This window comes from Herpailurus yagouaroundi, unplaced genomic scaffold (genome assembly GCF_014898765.1).
Source record: "Herpailurus yagouaroundi ecotype Mexico unplaced genomic scaffold, PumYag 160, whole genome shotgun sequence".
NCBI lineage: Eukaryota > Metazoa > Chordata > Mammalia > Carnivora > Felidae > Herpailurus > Herpailurus yagouaroundi.
This window is the reverse complement of record NW_024412401.1, coordinates 22723370-22737428: the sequence shown is the minus strand read 5'-3', so window position 1 is coordinate 22737428 and position 14059 is coordinate 22723370. Positions and strand designations below refer to the sequence as shown.

The 14059-nt window shown below is 48.8% G+C and overlaps 1 protein-coding gene and 1 long non-coding RNA gene across 11 annotated transcripts in view; one reads left to right on the top strand and one right to left on the bottom strand.

The window, feature by feature from the left end:
- The first annotated feature begins 18 nt into the window (after nucleotides 1-18).
- On the top strand, nucleotides 19-2815 carry LOC121034693 (uncharacterized). Its single transcript, XR_005792570.1, has 2 exons — nucleotides 19-178; nucleotides 2682-2815. It is a non-coding gene; the product is annotated as an uncharacterized LOC121034693 (long non-coding RNA).
- A 1172-nt stretch (nucleotides 2816-3987) lies between these two features.
- Nucleotides 3988-14059, bottom strand: part of FRMPD1 (FERM and PDZ domain containing 1) — a 139924-nt gene continuing 129852 nt past the window's right edge. For all 10 annotated transcript variants that reach the window (XM_040481720.1, XM_040481719.1, XM_040481718.1 and 7 more), the window contains 4 exons: nucleotides 12982-13164; nucleotides 12002-12149; nucleotides 9396-10202; nucleotides 3988-6502 (listed from right to left, as the gene is read on the bottom strand). In XM_040481720.1, the coding sequence (XP_040337654.1) occupies nucleotides 4116-6502; nucleotides 9396-10202; nucleotides 12002-12149; nucleotides 12982-13164 (3525 nt within the window). In that variant the 3' untranslated portion in view covers nucleotides 3988-4115. The remainder of the gene's footprint in view (nucleotides 6503-9395; nucleotides 10203-12001; nucleotides 12150-12981; nucleotides 13165-14059) is intronic.

The window sequence follows — 14059 nt, the reverse complement described above, 5'->3', positions numbered from 1 at the left end:
GTTTTCAGCCTGGTAGCTTGGTGTGCCGGAGCCAGTGGGAGGCTTTGCCTTCCACCTACACTGGCACTAAGGGGCTGCGTACCGCCCAGGTATTGCTGCGCCTGCCTGAACCTGTTTCCTCGGTTGTGAGACGGGGATTACGATACCCGCCGCTCGCCACTTTCGCAGGCTGCGGCAGGTAACCCGAGGCTTTGATGGTTCTCAAGGGCTGGGCATTGGGAAACTGGGCTGAAACCGGGCTGGAACCACCCCTCTTCTCACAACCGGGGGGTCTTGCCCTCCCTTGGACCCCCTACAACCAGCAGAGCCCACGAACTGACACAGGCTTCCCTGAGCACACCGCTGCCCTCACCACCACCTGGCTGTTTAGGCAGACAATAGAGATATTCGGGCTTGGGCCCTTAACAAGTGAGTCTAGCCTCTGGCCACTCTCCCTTCTCCTTCTCCCCTTACAGACCCAGGGGGAAAGCGAGGCTCAGAGACCCTGAAGAGACTGGCCCAAGCCTTGACCTGATAAAAACCAACAGTCACTCTTTACTCTTCCCTTTATTCCTGCTATCCCAGCGGTCTCACCCTTTGGAAGAGACCTTAGCATGTAAGAGCCTGAACTATCTCCCACCCAAGAAACCACAGCCCTGTTGGATCCCTCCTTGGCCCCATACTGTTTCCCTCTCTGGCCTTTTCTTTTCATAGATCCTCCAGCACCCCCACCCCGTCCCTAATCCTTCAGTCCATCCTTTATCTGCTACTGGAGCAATTTAAATGTTAAAAGTAAACATTCTTTATCCCCCAGAGGGCTTTTCCCTAAAACCCAGCTCTAACATCTCTTCTCTGCTCAGAAGCTAGTGCTGGCTTCCCAATCAGTAGGGCTTGCAGAGTGGCTCAAAGGATCTTCAGTGGCTCCCACCACACCTACCAGTCCCTGCACTTTGCCCTCAGCCCAACTGGATAATTTTCCTCTCTCCCTGCCACTGCTCTTGTGTCTCTTCACCTTTGAATGAGCCCATGGCCACCCCCCAGAAAAGTCCTCTTAGCTGGTCTCACTGACCACCCCCCCCCCACCCCCTACTCCCACCACGCAGCAGATATCTGTTTGTCAGATGATTATGTGTCTCCCTTTTCCAAACCCTAGTGGCTTTCCATTGTACTTGGATGTGAAGTCTAACCTTCCCAAGGCGTTCCCCACCTGGTTCCTGGCTGCCCGTCGAAACTCATCCTATCATTCTTCCTCTGGCTTGCTGTGTTCCAGTCACACCTGTCTTCTTGAAATGCTTCAAATATACCAAGGCCCTCTGCAGAGTCTGTTCCCTTTCCTCTCACTTTTTCCATTGGCTGGCTCCTTCCTATCCTTTAGGCTTCAGCTTAAACCTTCCCTCTTTAGAGAGACCTTTACTGATCACCCAGGTAAGATTGGCTCATCCCATCCCTGTCTTGGCACTCTTCATTTCTTTACATGACCTATCAGTCAGTAATCTTTTTATTTTTTTCTGTGTCTTTCCTACTAGTTATAAGTTCCTGAGGGAACATGTATCATGTTGATGATTTAATTCCCAGTGCCACTGCACACTAAATATGTGTTGACAGAATCACTAAATGAGTGATTTTTCTCCTTTCTTAACACATTCCAAACTTACCTTCCTATCTACCAAATCTAGGACCTGATGCTCAGTAGCTACTTCTAATTAATGCTGCTTCCTACAGGAAGCCTTCCACGATCACCACTCTGTCCCCAACCACAAAATGACTTCTGTCTTTTGAGCTCTCCTAGCACCTTATCTGTCCTCTTTGGTCACCCTGAGCAGACCATACCTTATATTTGTAGGTTTCTATCTCTACATGTCATCTTATCTCTTAGACGAGGAGCTCTTGAAGACAGGATTCTTACCCAATTATTTACATCCATAATCCCACATCAGGCATCACCTGCAACGGTTGTAACAAATGTTTGTCTAAGAAACGAATCAGCCAATATTATGGTGAGTGGGAAAAGGAAGGAGTGTAAATGTCTGGTAGTTTCCTAGTCACTAAACAATTGGCTCTTGCATTGCATCCCATTCTGCCTATTCATGTTGGGGGTGGTGTATCTCAAAAAAGGTGCTAAAGAGGACCAGCCCCCACTCCCCTCATTTTAGCTTCTCAACAAGCAGTGAGGGATTTCCTGGAACTTCTGGGACTTAGTGCAGAGCAAAATACTAACTCCATACAGTAGCAGCCCAAGAAAGTTCATGGAGTTGAGGGGAGAGGAAGCAAAGACAGACAGACATAAACATTTGAGTGCCCGTGCCAGAGGCTTCACAGTCTTCTTCCCGCCTTCCACTATTATTTCTCACAATATGCCAAATGTGTATTACATAACAATCTCTAGTTTGGGGTGTTGTCCCCATTAATAAGAAAATGTATTTGAGGTATGTAAGTAAGGCATCTGGCACACTGTAGGCCCTCACTAAATGAGACGAGTACTATTTCCTTTTGTCAGTTGGGGAAACTGAGGCCCAGCATGGTGCCTGTAACAACATCGCCAGGATTCCAGCTCTGGTTAAGTTGAAGTCCTAAGCTCCTTGCTTTAAACTTGCAAACATACAGATTACGTTCATGTAAATAAGCTACATAGCTCTTCAGAGCTTTCTGCTGGTAAAAGTGTTCAAGTCCTGTTTAACATTATACAATTTTTATTTTTTCAGCGTCCTATTGTTCCTGTTATTCATGGCCACACAATCACTACAAATCTATGTTCGAGAGCCTTATTCAAATTTTATTCAAAATATTATGTGAAAAGAAACAGGCCTCTAAGAAAATAAATCTTTTCCTGGCACAAGTACTGGTTCACTGGTTAGTTAACAAATAACTGGTAACAAGGGGTGAGAAAGATATCTTCTCGTCTCCCAAAATATTGCTTTCCTCTTGTTCTGGGTGAAGGAGAGGAATTGGGAGGCCAGTGCAGACACACAACTGATCAGGAGTACCAGAGGGACAAAGGGCCCCCTTGAACAAGCTCTAATAGCCCAAGGTGGCTGTCTAAGCCAGCTTTGGCCTGGACAGAGAATCCAGGGGGAAAAAGATCCCAGGGGTATCTTGAGATCAGTTTTCCTGGAGTCTGGAAACAAAATGTAGGAAATGGTTTCACACTAGGAGAGGCATCCATAAAGTTTGGGGATTACTACTGAATTTTACTGAGTATTTACTAGATTATGTATTAGATTTCTACCCAACAAAGCAGGAACTATTAACATTTAGAGAAGAGAAAACCAAAGCACTGAGTGGTTAAGTAGCTTGTCCAACGTCCCACTAAGATTAACTGGGATTAACTGGTTTAATTGGGATCAGTGAGAAAGGTACTAAATATATTTCTTTCCCTCTAATATTATTCCTAAAAAGGCAAATTGAATTCAGGGCTTTATGTTTGCCTTTACAGGTATTTACCAGAGAAAAAGGGTGCAGCATTCAGTCAATTTGAGATAAAGCACAGAGCACCCACTCCTGGATGTGGGTCACCATGCAACTAAGGAATTTAACTGCCACCTAGTGGCAACCTATGCTTGTCATAGCCAGGCAGCCAAGAATACCAGGCCTGCAGGTGCAGGTGCCGCAAACCAAACCTTGTGAAGGTAAAATCTATCAAATATCACATGTATTCACTCCTGTTTGTGAAGGTTATTGCCAAATCAGTGTGATACGCGAAGTCAAGACCATTTTTCAGTGATCCCCACCTTCCTCCCTCATCCCTGTCATCCTGGGACAGTCTGTGAATTCCTCCTGTTTCCACATCCCCAGGGTAAACTATTAGGGCACAGTTTACTGATGGCAAGCTACTTATCTGCATCCCCCCGAGGGTCTGTGAGAATCCTGACCAGGGGCAGGGATTTGTCTAATTCACCTTTCTATCCTAAGGACCTAGCACGTGGCCTGACCCAGAGGAGGTATTCAGTGAAATGTTTGTTGAATGAACATGAGTGAATGCTTTTGAACCAAACTTATCACTCTGTATGATTCAGGTCAGGATTAAGCAGCAGTTTATTTGAATACTCTAGTAAACATTTTGGAGGGGTGGTGGAGGAATGGAGGAGCTTCTCAGGGAAGTGCCCAGGGCAAGGCAGGGGCCTGGGCAACCGGCCTGCTCACAGGGCAGTGGATGCTCGGAACTTCTGGGTCAAACAAAACACAGCAGCCGTGAGAGCCGTGCACTGACGGGCCAAGAGTTTCACACTCAGGTCGTGGTAGCCTCTCTCACAGGTCAGCCTAGCAGCCTCTACGAACTGATGGTAGGCGCACACCACGTCCCTCAGGTTCCCTGCTGCTTCCCTGTGCCGAGTGGAACAGCGGCTGCAGTCTGTGAACTGGAAGCACAGGCCGGCCAGCTGGACCAGGTGCTGGAAGGTGTCCTGCACGGCACCCTGCATCTCTTCGGGGGACTGGTCCATTCTGATCACATGTTGACAGCTCGCCAGGAGCTTCTGGGAACCCATGCAGAGGCGGCTCCGGCTTTCTGAAAAGTGCCAGGTGCACTTCTCTGGGGGATGTTTGTTCCCATTCACCCAGGAAGCTTCTAAAATATCTTGTAATTCCAGTAAGCTCTCTGTGAGTTGGCTAAAGCCCTCCGGGGTGCTGGCAGGGGCAGCTCTCAGCTGTCTCAGGGCCCTGGAGCAGTATTCTGGCCAGATGTGGCTATTCCTCGACAGGGGCTCCGCACTGCAGCTGCGGGCCCGGGCAGGCCTCCAGGGGAGGGCCAGCCGGCTTCCTGAAGAGGGCGGCGACGTGAGGGGGGCAGTGGGGTGTGCTTCCAAGGCCCGGTCTTCTTCCTCTGCTTCTGGCTGCAGGCCACGGAAGCACGTGGCATAGGAGAACTGGCAGCTGCACTGCTCCATCCCAATCCTGGGGGCCATTGTCTCATTCACACCCACAAACCCCAAAGATGTGGCCATCCTGAGACTGGCAGAAACTTTAGGATGGCTTTCTGGGGCAAAGCACAGGAAAGACTTCTCAGCAGGAAGGCAGACGCTAGGACTTTTGTCTTTGTTTTCTGACAGTGAACAATGGTTTGAACCTTCTAAGTGGGGCTCCTTTGGGGGACCCGGTAGTGGCTTTGGCAGAGAAGGAGCTGGATTAAAGCAGATCTGCTGAGGAGTGTCCCGAGAGGCTATCTCTTCCCCTATCATGTGGTTAAGTGGCTCTGCCTTGACCCCCTCCAGAGGGAAGGCTGATGGAATGGTCTGGTCCCCAAGCAAGAAATCGGGGTCTAAATCCAGCTCTTCCAATAGTTTTTGCTCTTGGGCCTGGCAGGCTTGGCCTGGGGTTTCTCTGCTTTGTCCTTGGGGACCCGTGGGGGAATGTGGCAGGATCTGCTCAGTTCCTGTTACAGGAGTCTTCAAGGAGAGGGAGGTTCTCATTCCACCAGCTGGAGCATTGACCCCAATAGTCTGTGGCACAGCATTCGACAGGTCACTCTTGGAGTCACTTGAATCTTTCCCAGATTCATCACGAAATAAATTGGTGCCGTTTTTGTTTGTAACTTCTCCATCATGTCCCAGAGATAGCTGTCCTTGTTGTTCCTCTTCTGTAGGGAAAGAAGCCATCTTCTCTCCTGAATTTATCCCACATTCACCACTTCCAGGCCTGACTAGAGGAGGAGGCAACAAAGGCTCTGTGTATTTGGGGGCAGTTTCTTGCATAGGATTTGTAAACAAAGATCCCAGTCCCGTTTCCAATTGGACCCCTCCCAACTCTAGTGTGTCTGCTTGAGAGACCTTATGTGGCCCTGGGCTGACGGTCAGGCAGACTCTATTTGGGTCTGGGTCAGCACTAGAGAGGGAGGAGTTGCTGTCCCCAAGCTCTAGGGTGAGTTCTTTGGGGACACTGGCATCCGAGTGTTGAAGTGGAGACCCGGCATGGGAAGGCTCTGCCTGAGCAGTATCTAGGCCAGATGAGCCTGGGCTGGAACAGTGAGGGGTGCTGGCTGGGGAAGTGGCAACAGTGGCAGTCAGGGGGGCAACCCCAGAACTATCTTTATGGTTGGGGTCAATCCGGAGGCGAATGGCAGAAATAGAAGACACTCGAGAGTCGATAACTGACTTGGTTTCCATGGTCTCGGGCTCCATCTCCATGACTCGGGAGGCTGGGTTTTTGCTCTTGGTCTGCCTCAAGGGACCCAGCAGCCCCAGGGCCTTGGTCTCCAGGAGGCCAGGCTCACCTTGCATGTCCTGCAGAGAGGACACAGTTGGGGAGGGTGCTCCGAGGGCCAGATAGGGCTCCCTGTCGTAGTAGCACACATCATCCACACTCTCCAGGGAGGCTGATGGCACCAGGGGAAAGGAGACCTGACAAGTGTAGTCAGTCTGTAGGAAAGACCTTCTTTTTCTCAGAGTCTTGGCATACTTCTTCACCCCTCCCCTTCTGCTTGGTTCTCTTCCATCTGGCCCAGGACTCAGGCTGTCCTCACAGATGCAAGTGCTAGCCTTATGCTGTAAGCTTGTGGCACTGGGTTCTGCAGCAGACACAGCTCTGGTCCCTAAGAATCAAGAAAGGGAAGAGTATGTGGAAAGCAGAAAAAGAAAGAGACTTATAGAGGTTGGACCCAGGACTCAGGGTTGCCTGGGTTCAGATCCTGGCTGGATTGGGTAACCTTGGGCAGATTAAAGCTTGATCTCCTCAATTTGCTCTTCTAACAGATGGGGATAATAACTGTGGGAGACATTTTTTGGTTCTTCATTGCCCACGATGCATGTCATTGTCTTTGGGTCATAGTACCCCAACTTCCTTTCAGGGAACAAAATCTCCCCAATGCTTACTGTCTGCTAGAACTCTCCATGAAGGTGCCCTACCCGCAGTCAGCCAAGTAGCCAGATTTATGACCTAGAAAGTCAGATACAAATTTCCTAGAATTTGCATATTAATTTAAAAAATAATAATAATAAAAGTAGAGCCCATCTTTGCAGCTACAGTATCCTGACAGTGAAGAAATGATGAGAAATCCTGTCACCCAGTCTCCAGGCCTGGTTACTACCTGTGTCTAAACCAGCTCTTCACCTTTGCTGGAAATTCTATAAGCTATCTGACATCCTTCTAACACTCTTGATTGGTGCTTATGTCAACCCAAGTCAGTCAGTACCAGCGGTATCAGTCAGCACTGGCCTACTGTGCTGGTTCAATGGACCGGTGCTTATCAAGCTCCCAGAACAAGGCCTGTGCTAACAGTGGTTCAGTGACGGGAGCTGCTACCATTACTGTAGTTATTGTCACTACATGTGTGAGGATTCCGAGGGAGCTTTCTCTTGACAAAAAGTGTCATGACTCAGTCTCAAGTGTGGGGGGTTTTGTGCATACCAGGATGGACCTTTCTTTTTTTTTTTATGTTTTTAAAATTTATTTTTTGAGAGAGAGTGCAAGCTGGGGAGGGGCAGAGAGAGGGGGGCCAAGGATCCGAAGCAGGCTCTGACAGCAGCGAGCCCAACGTGGAGCTCAACCCATGAACCATGATATCGACCTGAGCCAAAGTCAGACGCTCAACCGATTGAGCCACCCAGGCACCCCCAGGATGGACCCTTCTGAGAGAGAAGCACTTTGTGATGAAGTCTAGGGAATAAGCCAGAAGGAATCAGGTACATAGTATAGCACTTGAGAATCAGAGGGCTCTTATCCTCAGATCAGCAGTTTCCAGTCTGGCTGCATCTTATTAAAAACGTTATCAACTCTAGGCTGCTCTTCAGGCCTCTTTAATCAGAATCTCAGAGGCTACAACCTAAGAAGCTGTGGTATTTAAACCAGGTCCCTTGGGTAATTATGATGCCCACCCACGTTTTAGAGCTGCTGCCCTAGGCCACCTATAGCCATTCACCAAGGGCATTTCTGACGCCTAAAAAGGGAGAGACTCCCACAGTGAATCAGGGCTCAGAGCAGAACCCAGCACCTTATTGGCTCCTTGTGAAAAAAGAGAATGTCCAGTATGGACTTTATTTCCCTGGCTAGATTCCTATATGGGAAGGCCTTGACTGATGGTCTCTGTTGTGCCCCCATTTTGAACCCTGCACAATGGCTGACCCAGCTGGGCAAAGCTGGGGGCATGGATGGCAGCTGGCTGGGTTCTTTGGAGAACAGTGCAAATCTGCTCATAAGTTTCTCCTTCTTTATGGGCACAGCCAATTAATGAACTCAGGGTAGATGGTAGAGAATTTGTTTACTCATTTAGCAAAACTGCCACCAAGTACAATGTGCTGGGGACCCAGGGGTGAGTGTATAACACACAGTCCCTATACTCTGAGGAGTTCTTGGTTTAGTAAGGAAGAGAAATATCAACACAAAAGTCACACGAATAAATATACAATTACAGGCAGTGCTAAGTGCGGGCAGGAAGCACCCAGGGTGCTATGAAAACACATGAAAGGGATGGGGAGACCTGCCCCAGTCTTGGCGCAGTCTGGTTGACGTTTCCCAGAGGAAGTGAATTTCTACGTGGGGCCTGATAGACGGGTAGGCACTTGTAGCCAAAGATCAGGGTGAGGAGTGTTTCAGGCGGAAGGAGCAGCACGTGTAAAGGCCAGAGGTAGGAAAGAACTTGGCACTTTTAAAGAACAGTAAGGAGGTCTGTGTGGCAGGTATGCAGAAAGAGGGCTCAGGAGGAAGGAGACAGAAAGGGACCATGTCACAGAGGACCTGGAGGGGCCTCACAGGGGCTGCTAAGGAGCTGGCCTTTCTCCCACAAGCAACGGGAAAGCACTAGAGGGCAGGAAGCAACAGGAAAGGGCTGACCCAGAAATAAATGAGCTGCAGCTTCCCCAGCTCCTAGTGAGTGACTCATCATCAGTGTCTGCGTGCTATTCTCTAATTTTTTCCCTTCAGTATATGGTGTGTGCAACTGTGTGTGTGTGCACACGTGTGTGTGTGTGCGTGCGTGTGTCCTGTAAGGATCTCACATAACTCAGGAAGTCACTCTATGTGGAACCGGAAAGAAACATGACCAACAGATCCCCGGCCTTTTCTTACGTCTGAGTCCCTTAAGGGGCCACCAACAGCCTATCAGGTTCTTCTTACTTCAAAGCCCCATTTAATATAGAGTCAGGGTCAATAATGACACAGCCACTTTGCCTCCGCTGAGAACTCCTGTCAAACCCTTTTCAATACAAATTCTGTCCATCTCACAAGGCCCAGCACATCTGCCACCTCTTCTGGGAAGCCTTTCCTGATTCCCACTGTTGAATTGGTGCCTCCCATCTCTGCTGGCCCACAGTTCCCCGAACCTCCCTTGTACCCCTGACTTGAAGTTATGACACATATAGTTTGGTCCGCTGAGCCCGGGTGGGCCTTCTCAAACAAGGACAAGGAGTGTGCTTCAAGTTTGGTCCCTGCCCCTGCTGGGTATTCAGAAGCCGCCTGGAGTCTGTGCAGACCTGCTGTGGAGGGCTCACCTGAGAGGGCGTCTGGGGGTGTGAGCTTGTCGGCTGCGTCATAGTACTCCTCATCTGAGCTGCCATCCTCAAAGGCCAGAGGCAGGTGTGGGCCCAGGGCTTCCAGAGTGGAGCTGGGCTGGGCCTCCATCCAGCCCTGCTGACCCCAGGCTGCCAGGCCCCCACCCTGCCGGGAAACTGTGCTCTCTGAGCTGTCGCTCTGGTGGCTGGCCAGGGAGACACTGGAGCACAGGCTATAGTAGTCTGTCCGACTGTCCTCATATAGCCTGGGGTCCAGCCTGACCGCACTCAGTTCTGGTCCCCAACTGAAAGTCTCAGGAGCGGGACTCTCAGAAAACTCAGTCTTCTGGCATGGAGGGTTGGCTCTCTGGGCCAGGTCCAGGAGACAGAGGAAGCCACTGGTTTCAATACTGCTTCTCTCCTCTTGGCTGTTGGAATCAAGACTCTCTGGGAAGCCCGGCGAGCTAGAGTGGAAGAAGCCAGACCTGCTGGAGGAGCAAGTGTCCAAGTCATCCTCTTCTAGGGCATCCATGGATTCACTGGAGCCACTGGTCCTGCAGCCTCGGCTCTCAGTGTTGGCTGAGTCGGATGCCTCGGACTCAGCACTATCTGTCATGCTGCTGGCCCCGGAGGTGCTCGGACCCCTCCTGGCCACCTCAGGTGTGGGGCTGTCCCCAGGAGGCTGCTCCTCTTTTATGAGTGGTCTGCAGGGGCCCAGCTTCAGCAGGTGTCTGTCGGAGAGAGGCTCCAGCACGCAGTCCACTTCAGAGGACTCCTCAGAGTCACTGCACGCCCTAGATTCATAGCCTGTAATACAAAGGACACCGCGGGTTATATTCAGGAACTGGCAGAGGCTTGTGTCCTCCCACCCTTACCCTGCCTGCCCTCCAATTCTCCGGGGTGGCTGGCCCAGATCACGCTGTACTGGCTGACACAGGACCTGTGGGTCTCCAGATTCCATGTTCTCCCCACACATCAGGACTCCTTTCCCACATGTACCTGAACTGCCTAATGGGGACAGGGTTACTTCTGAGGAGAGCTATGTGTTCATGGAAGCACGGAGGGTATGTGGCTGGATTTCACTTTGCTACAGGCAGCATCACCTAGGTTTGCTAAGCCCCTCCTCAAATCCCAGCTCTGTCCTGTCTGGGCATCAAAATCAGATGGGGAATCATATTTAAAAAATAAAACAGATCCTTGGCCCTATCCCTGATGTAGTAAGTCAAATATCTAGGGGGTGGGGGCTGAGAATCTGTATTCTTAGCAACTTTTTGTGGGATTCTGAGGTGGGTAGGCTGGCACCATTTTGAAGCCCGGCCTTGGGGACCCCCTGGTGCTATGGAGCTTTTAGGGCGGTGAAAACCCAGCTAGCTGCTGGTACTCAGGAAGGATTCATGGTTGGAAGGATGGGGGCATTGAGCCAGGCCTCCAATCTCTCTTCTACCATTAGCCTCCAGAATGATCTTTCTCAAAACTTTTCTCTGTTCACATCACACTCTACTTAAACCCCCTCCATGGCATCCTCTGCCTACAGGGAAGAGTCTAAGCTCTCCCACGGGTTAAGGCCTCTCACAGAGCGGCCCCAATTCCTCCTCAGCCTGGTCACCCCCTCACAGTGTGGCCCCAACCCGTCCTCAACAGCCTGGTCATCCCCTGAAGGCTTCACATGCTCCAGCCACTATAGAGAGCTTCAACAGATCATGACCTTGCCCTTGGTGTCATGCACCTGCCCCAGCAGTACTCCCTCCCGCCAGCAGACCTTTGCAATTGCTGCCACTCTGCATTGTCTATCTGATTAGACTCTAAGGTATCATCCCATGTTCATAAACTGTGTTAAAACCAAACAACAAGTACCAAAAACTCATCACTTCCTAATTATTTTTTACTTCATCTTACTATCATCTGATCTCTTGAGATTATTTATGTCTATTTGATCCAAATGGAGGAATGCTATATAATGTTATGCTACTGAGTATCTCTTCCCATCCCCACATTCAGTGACATCATATTGGTAGCCTGGAATTAGCTGTAGTGGGAGTGTTTCAACATTTATCAGCAAACCAGTGGGAAAATGCTGCATCAATAGTGCTGAAGCAAAAGCCTGATAGAAACTGGGAGCTGGCCTGGGAGACTGATCATCTTATCTGGCCTCCACTACCTCATTTCTTATATATGATTTCGACTCCCTTCTATATCCAGGTATCCCCTTTTTCTAAACATGTAAGGTTGAGAATTTCTATTATAATTCAAGAAAATGCAGAAGAGCACATAGACATGGAATAAAAAACGGTCATCTATACTTTCTGAATAAATGAATGACATGTTTTTTGCCAGTAAATAAAGACAAAATACAGTGGATTTTGGAGACGATTTTAGGAAATACTACAGGGAATCAGAGACCTTCAATAGCGTATCTTGGCTTTCAGGGACTCTCAGATACATATAGAAAACTTCTCCATTTAGGACTTTAGAAAAACCAACTGTTCACCAGGAAATAAATGGAAAAATAGCTCTCATCCACTTGGGTGGAAGTCTCAGCTCAACTCAATTCATCCCCTTCCCTTAAGGCTATGAAAAGGGCCTGTCCTTACTGGAGCAAGCCTCACCTTCTTCAGCAGAGACCCGGTGCACCTGTTGTTTGTTTCCTGGCCAGAGGAAAATGGAGGTAACTGGGTCAACAAACAGCCTGTAGTACCCAGCAATCAGGCAGGCTAGGTCTTTTGCACTGTTGGATTCCAGCAGCAATGTCAGAACCTTTGAAGTTAAAGAGAGTTCTTAGATAAAGGGCCAAGGGATAGTGGCCTCAGTCTGAAGACTGACAACAAGGCCATGTGGGGCCAGTGAGAGATTCCAAGTAAATCCAGCCATGGCCCACAGGCAGGCCTCCTGGTATCTCATATTCTCATCTGCAAGACTTGAAATAAGCATACATGCACACATACACACAACCACACATACACTCACTTACACACAGTGGGTTCCTCCCATTGAATCTCTATGAGGTCTCCTGCCTCTTCATCCCCTAGTCCAGCCTCCCCATCCCAACAACCCCACCCCACCCTGACCATTCATACAGTGAGGCCCCTTCAAGACCTGACCTGGAAAATGAAAAGGAGAGCAAATGGAGAAGGAAGAAGAGGGTGATGAGAAAAATGAAGCACCACCCTTGAGCCCGTCAGAATTAAAGCAAAGGAAGGCAGGGTAAATGTAGGACCTTCCAGAGAGGCCCAGGAAGTACCCTGCATCATTTATCCATTTTAATTGCTGCCACTCAAAACTCTTGGGCAGCCATTTGGGTCCCATACATGAGATAAAATTGTGTGGTGCTCCCATCTAAGTTTCTAAACCCGTCAGGAAAGTATATAGTCCAAGCTCAGTTTACACACAAAAATTATCTTAGGACCCTCCCAAGAAAACACACCATGTTCATTATTTTCCTTTTGATGGTACAGGATGGACAACTCATCCTCTTAAGCAAATGCTGGATATTAGACTTTGTTAGTATCTATACTCTCATAAACTACCCTAGAATAATTTAGCCCCAAATTACAGAAGTTGGATTCAAAATTTCTTCCCCATGCATTACCTTGACATCCTGAAGATACACTTTGACCATGCTCACTTTCTCAGACTCTTCTGTCAGCTCTACACGGCTGATGTTTGCAAACTCTGCCAGTGTGGACATGATGTTGAGTTTGCTACTGATAATTTGGCTAATCCCATACTTGGCTCCAACTAGAAGAGCAATGTAGGATTCTCTATCCTGTAACTGCATTAGGGTGGAAGAGGAATTAGTTTTCATTCACAAGCTAGTGAAAACACATTGCACATGTAAGACAGGATATCCCTCTTGGCCAACTCCTTGATTTTGATTTCAGATCCTCCCTCACCACCTCTTTCCTAGACTACTAAATTAGGCAATAGCCTAATCTGGGCCCCATTGACAGCTAAATTAAGTATAAATCTATCTCCCACAAGACCCTTCACAATAGACAGCCAGACCATGGGGCTGTTACCTGTTCCACAAACACAACCTGTGCTTTCACACCCATGTGCCAATATTCATGCTGTGTCCCAGTGAAATCCTGACCCCTCTTTAAAAGAATCCATCAAGGAAACAACCAACAAAACTAAAAGGCAACCAACGGAATGGGAAAAGATATTTGCAAATGACATATCGGACAAAGGGCTAGTATCCAAAATCTATAAAGAGCTCACCAAACTCCACACCCGAAAAGCAAATAACCCAGTGAAGAAATGGGCAGAAAACAGGAATAGACACTTCTCTAAAGAAGACATCTGGATGGCCAACAGGCACATGAAAAGATGTTCAGCGTCGCTCCTTATCAGGGAAATAAAAATCAAAACCACACTCAGGTATCACCTCACGCCAGTCAGAGTGGCCAAAATGAACAAATCAGGAGACTATAGATGCTGGAGAGGATGTGGAGAAACGGGAACCCTCTTGCACTGTTGGTGGGAATGCAAATTGGTCCAGCCGCTCTGGAAAGCAGTGTGGAGGTTCCTCAGAAAATTAAAAATAGACCTACCCTATGACCCAGCAATAGCACTGCTAGGAATTTATCCAAGGGACACAGGAGTACTGATGCATAGGGGCACTTGTACCCCAATGTTCATAGCAGCACTCTCAACAATAGCCAAAT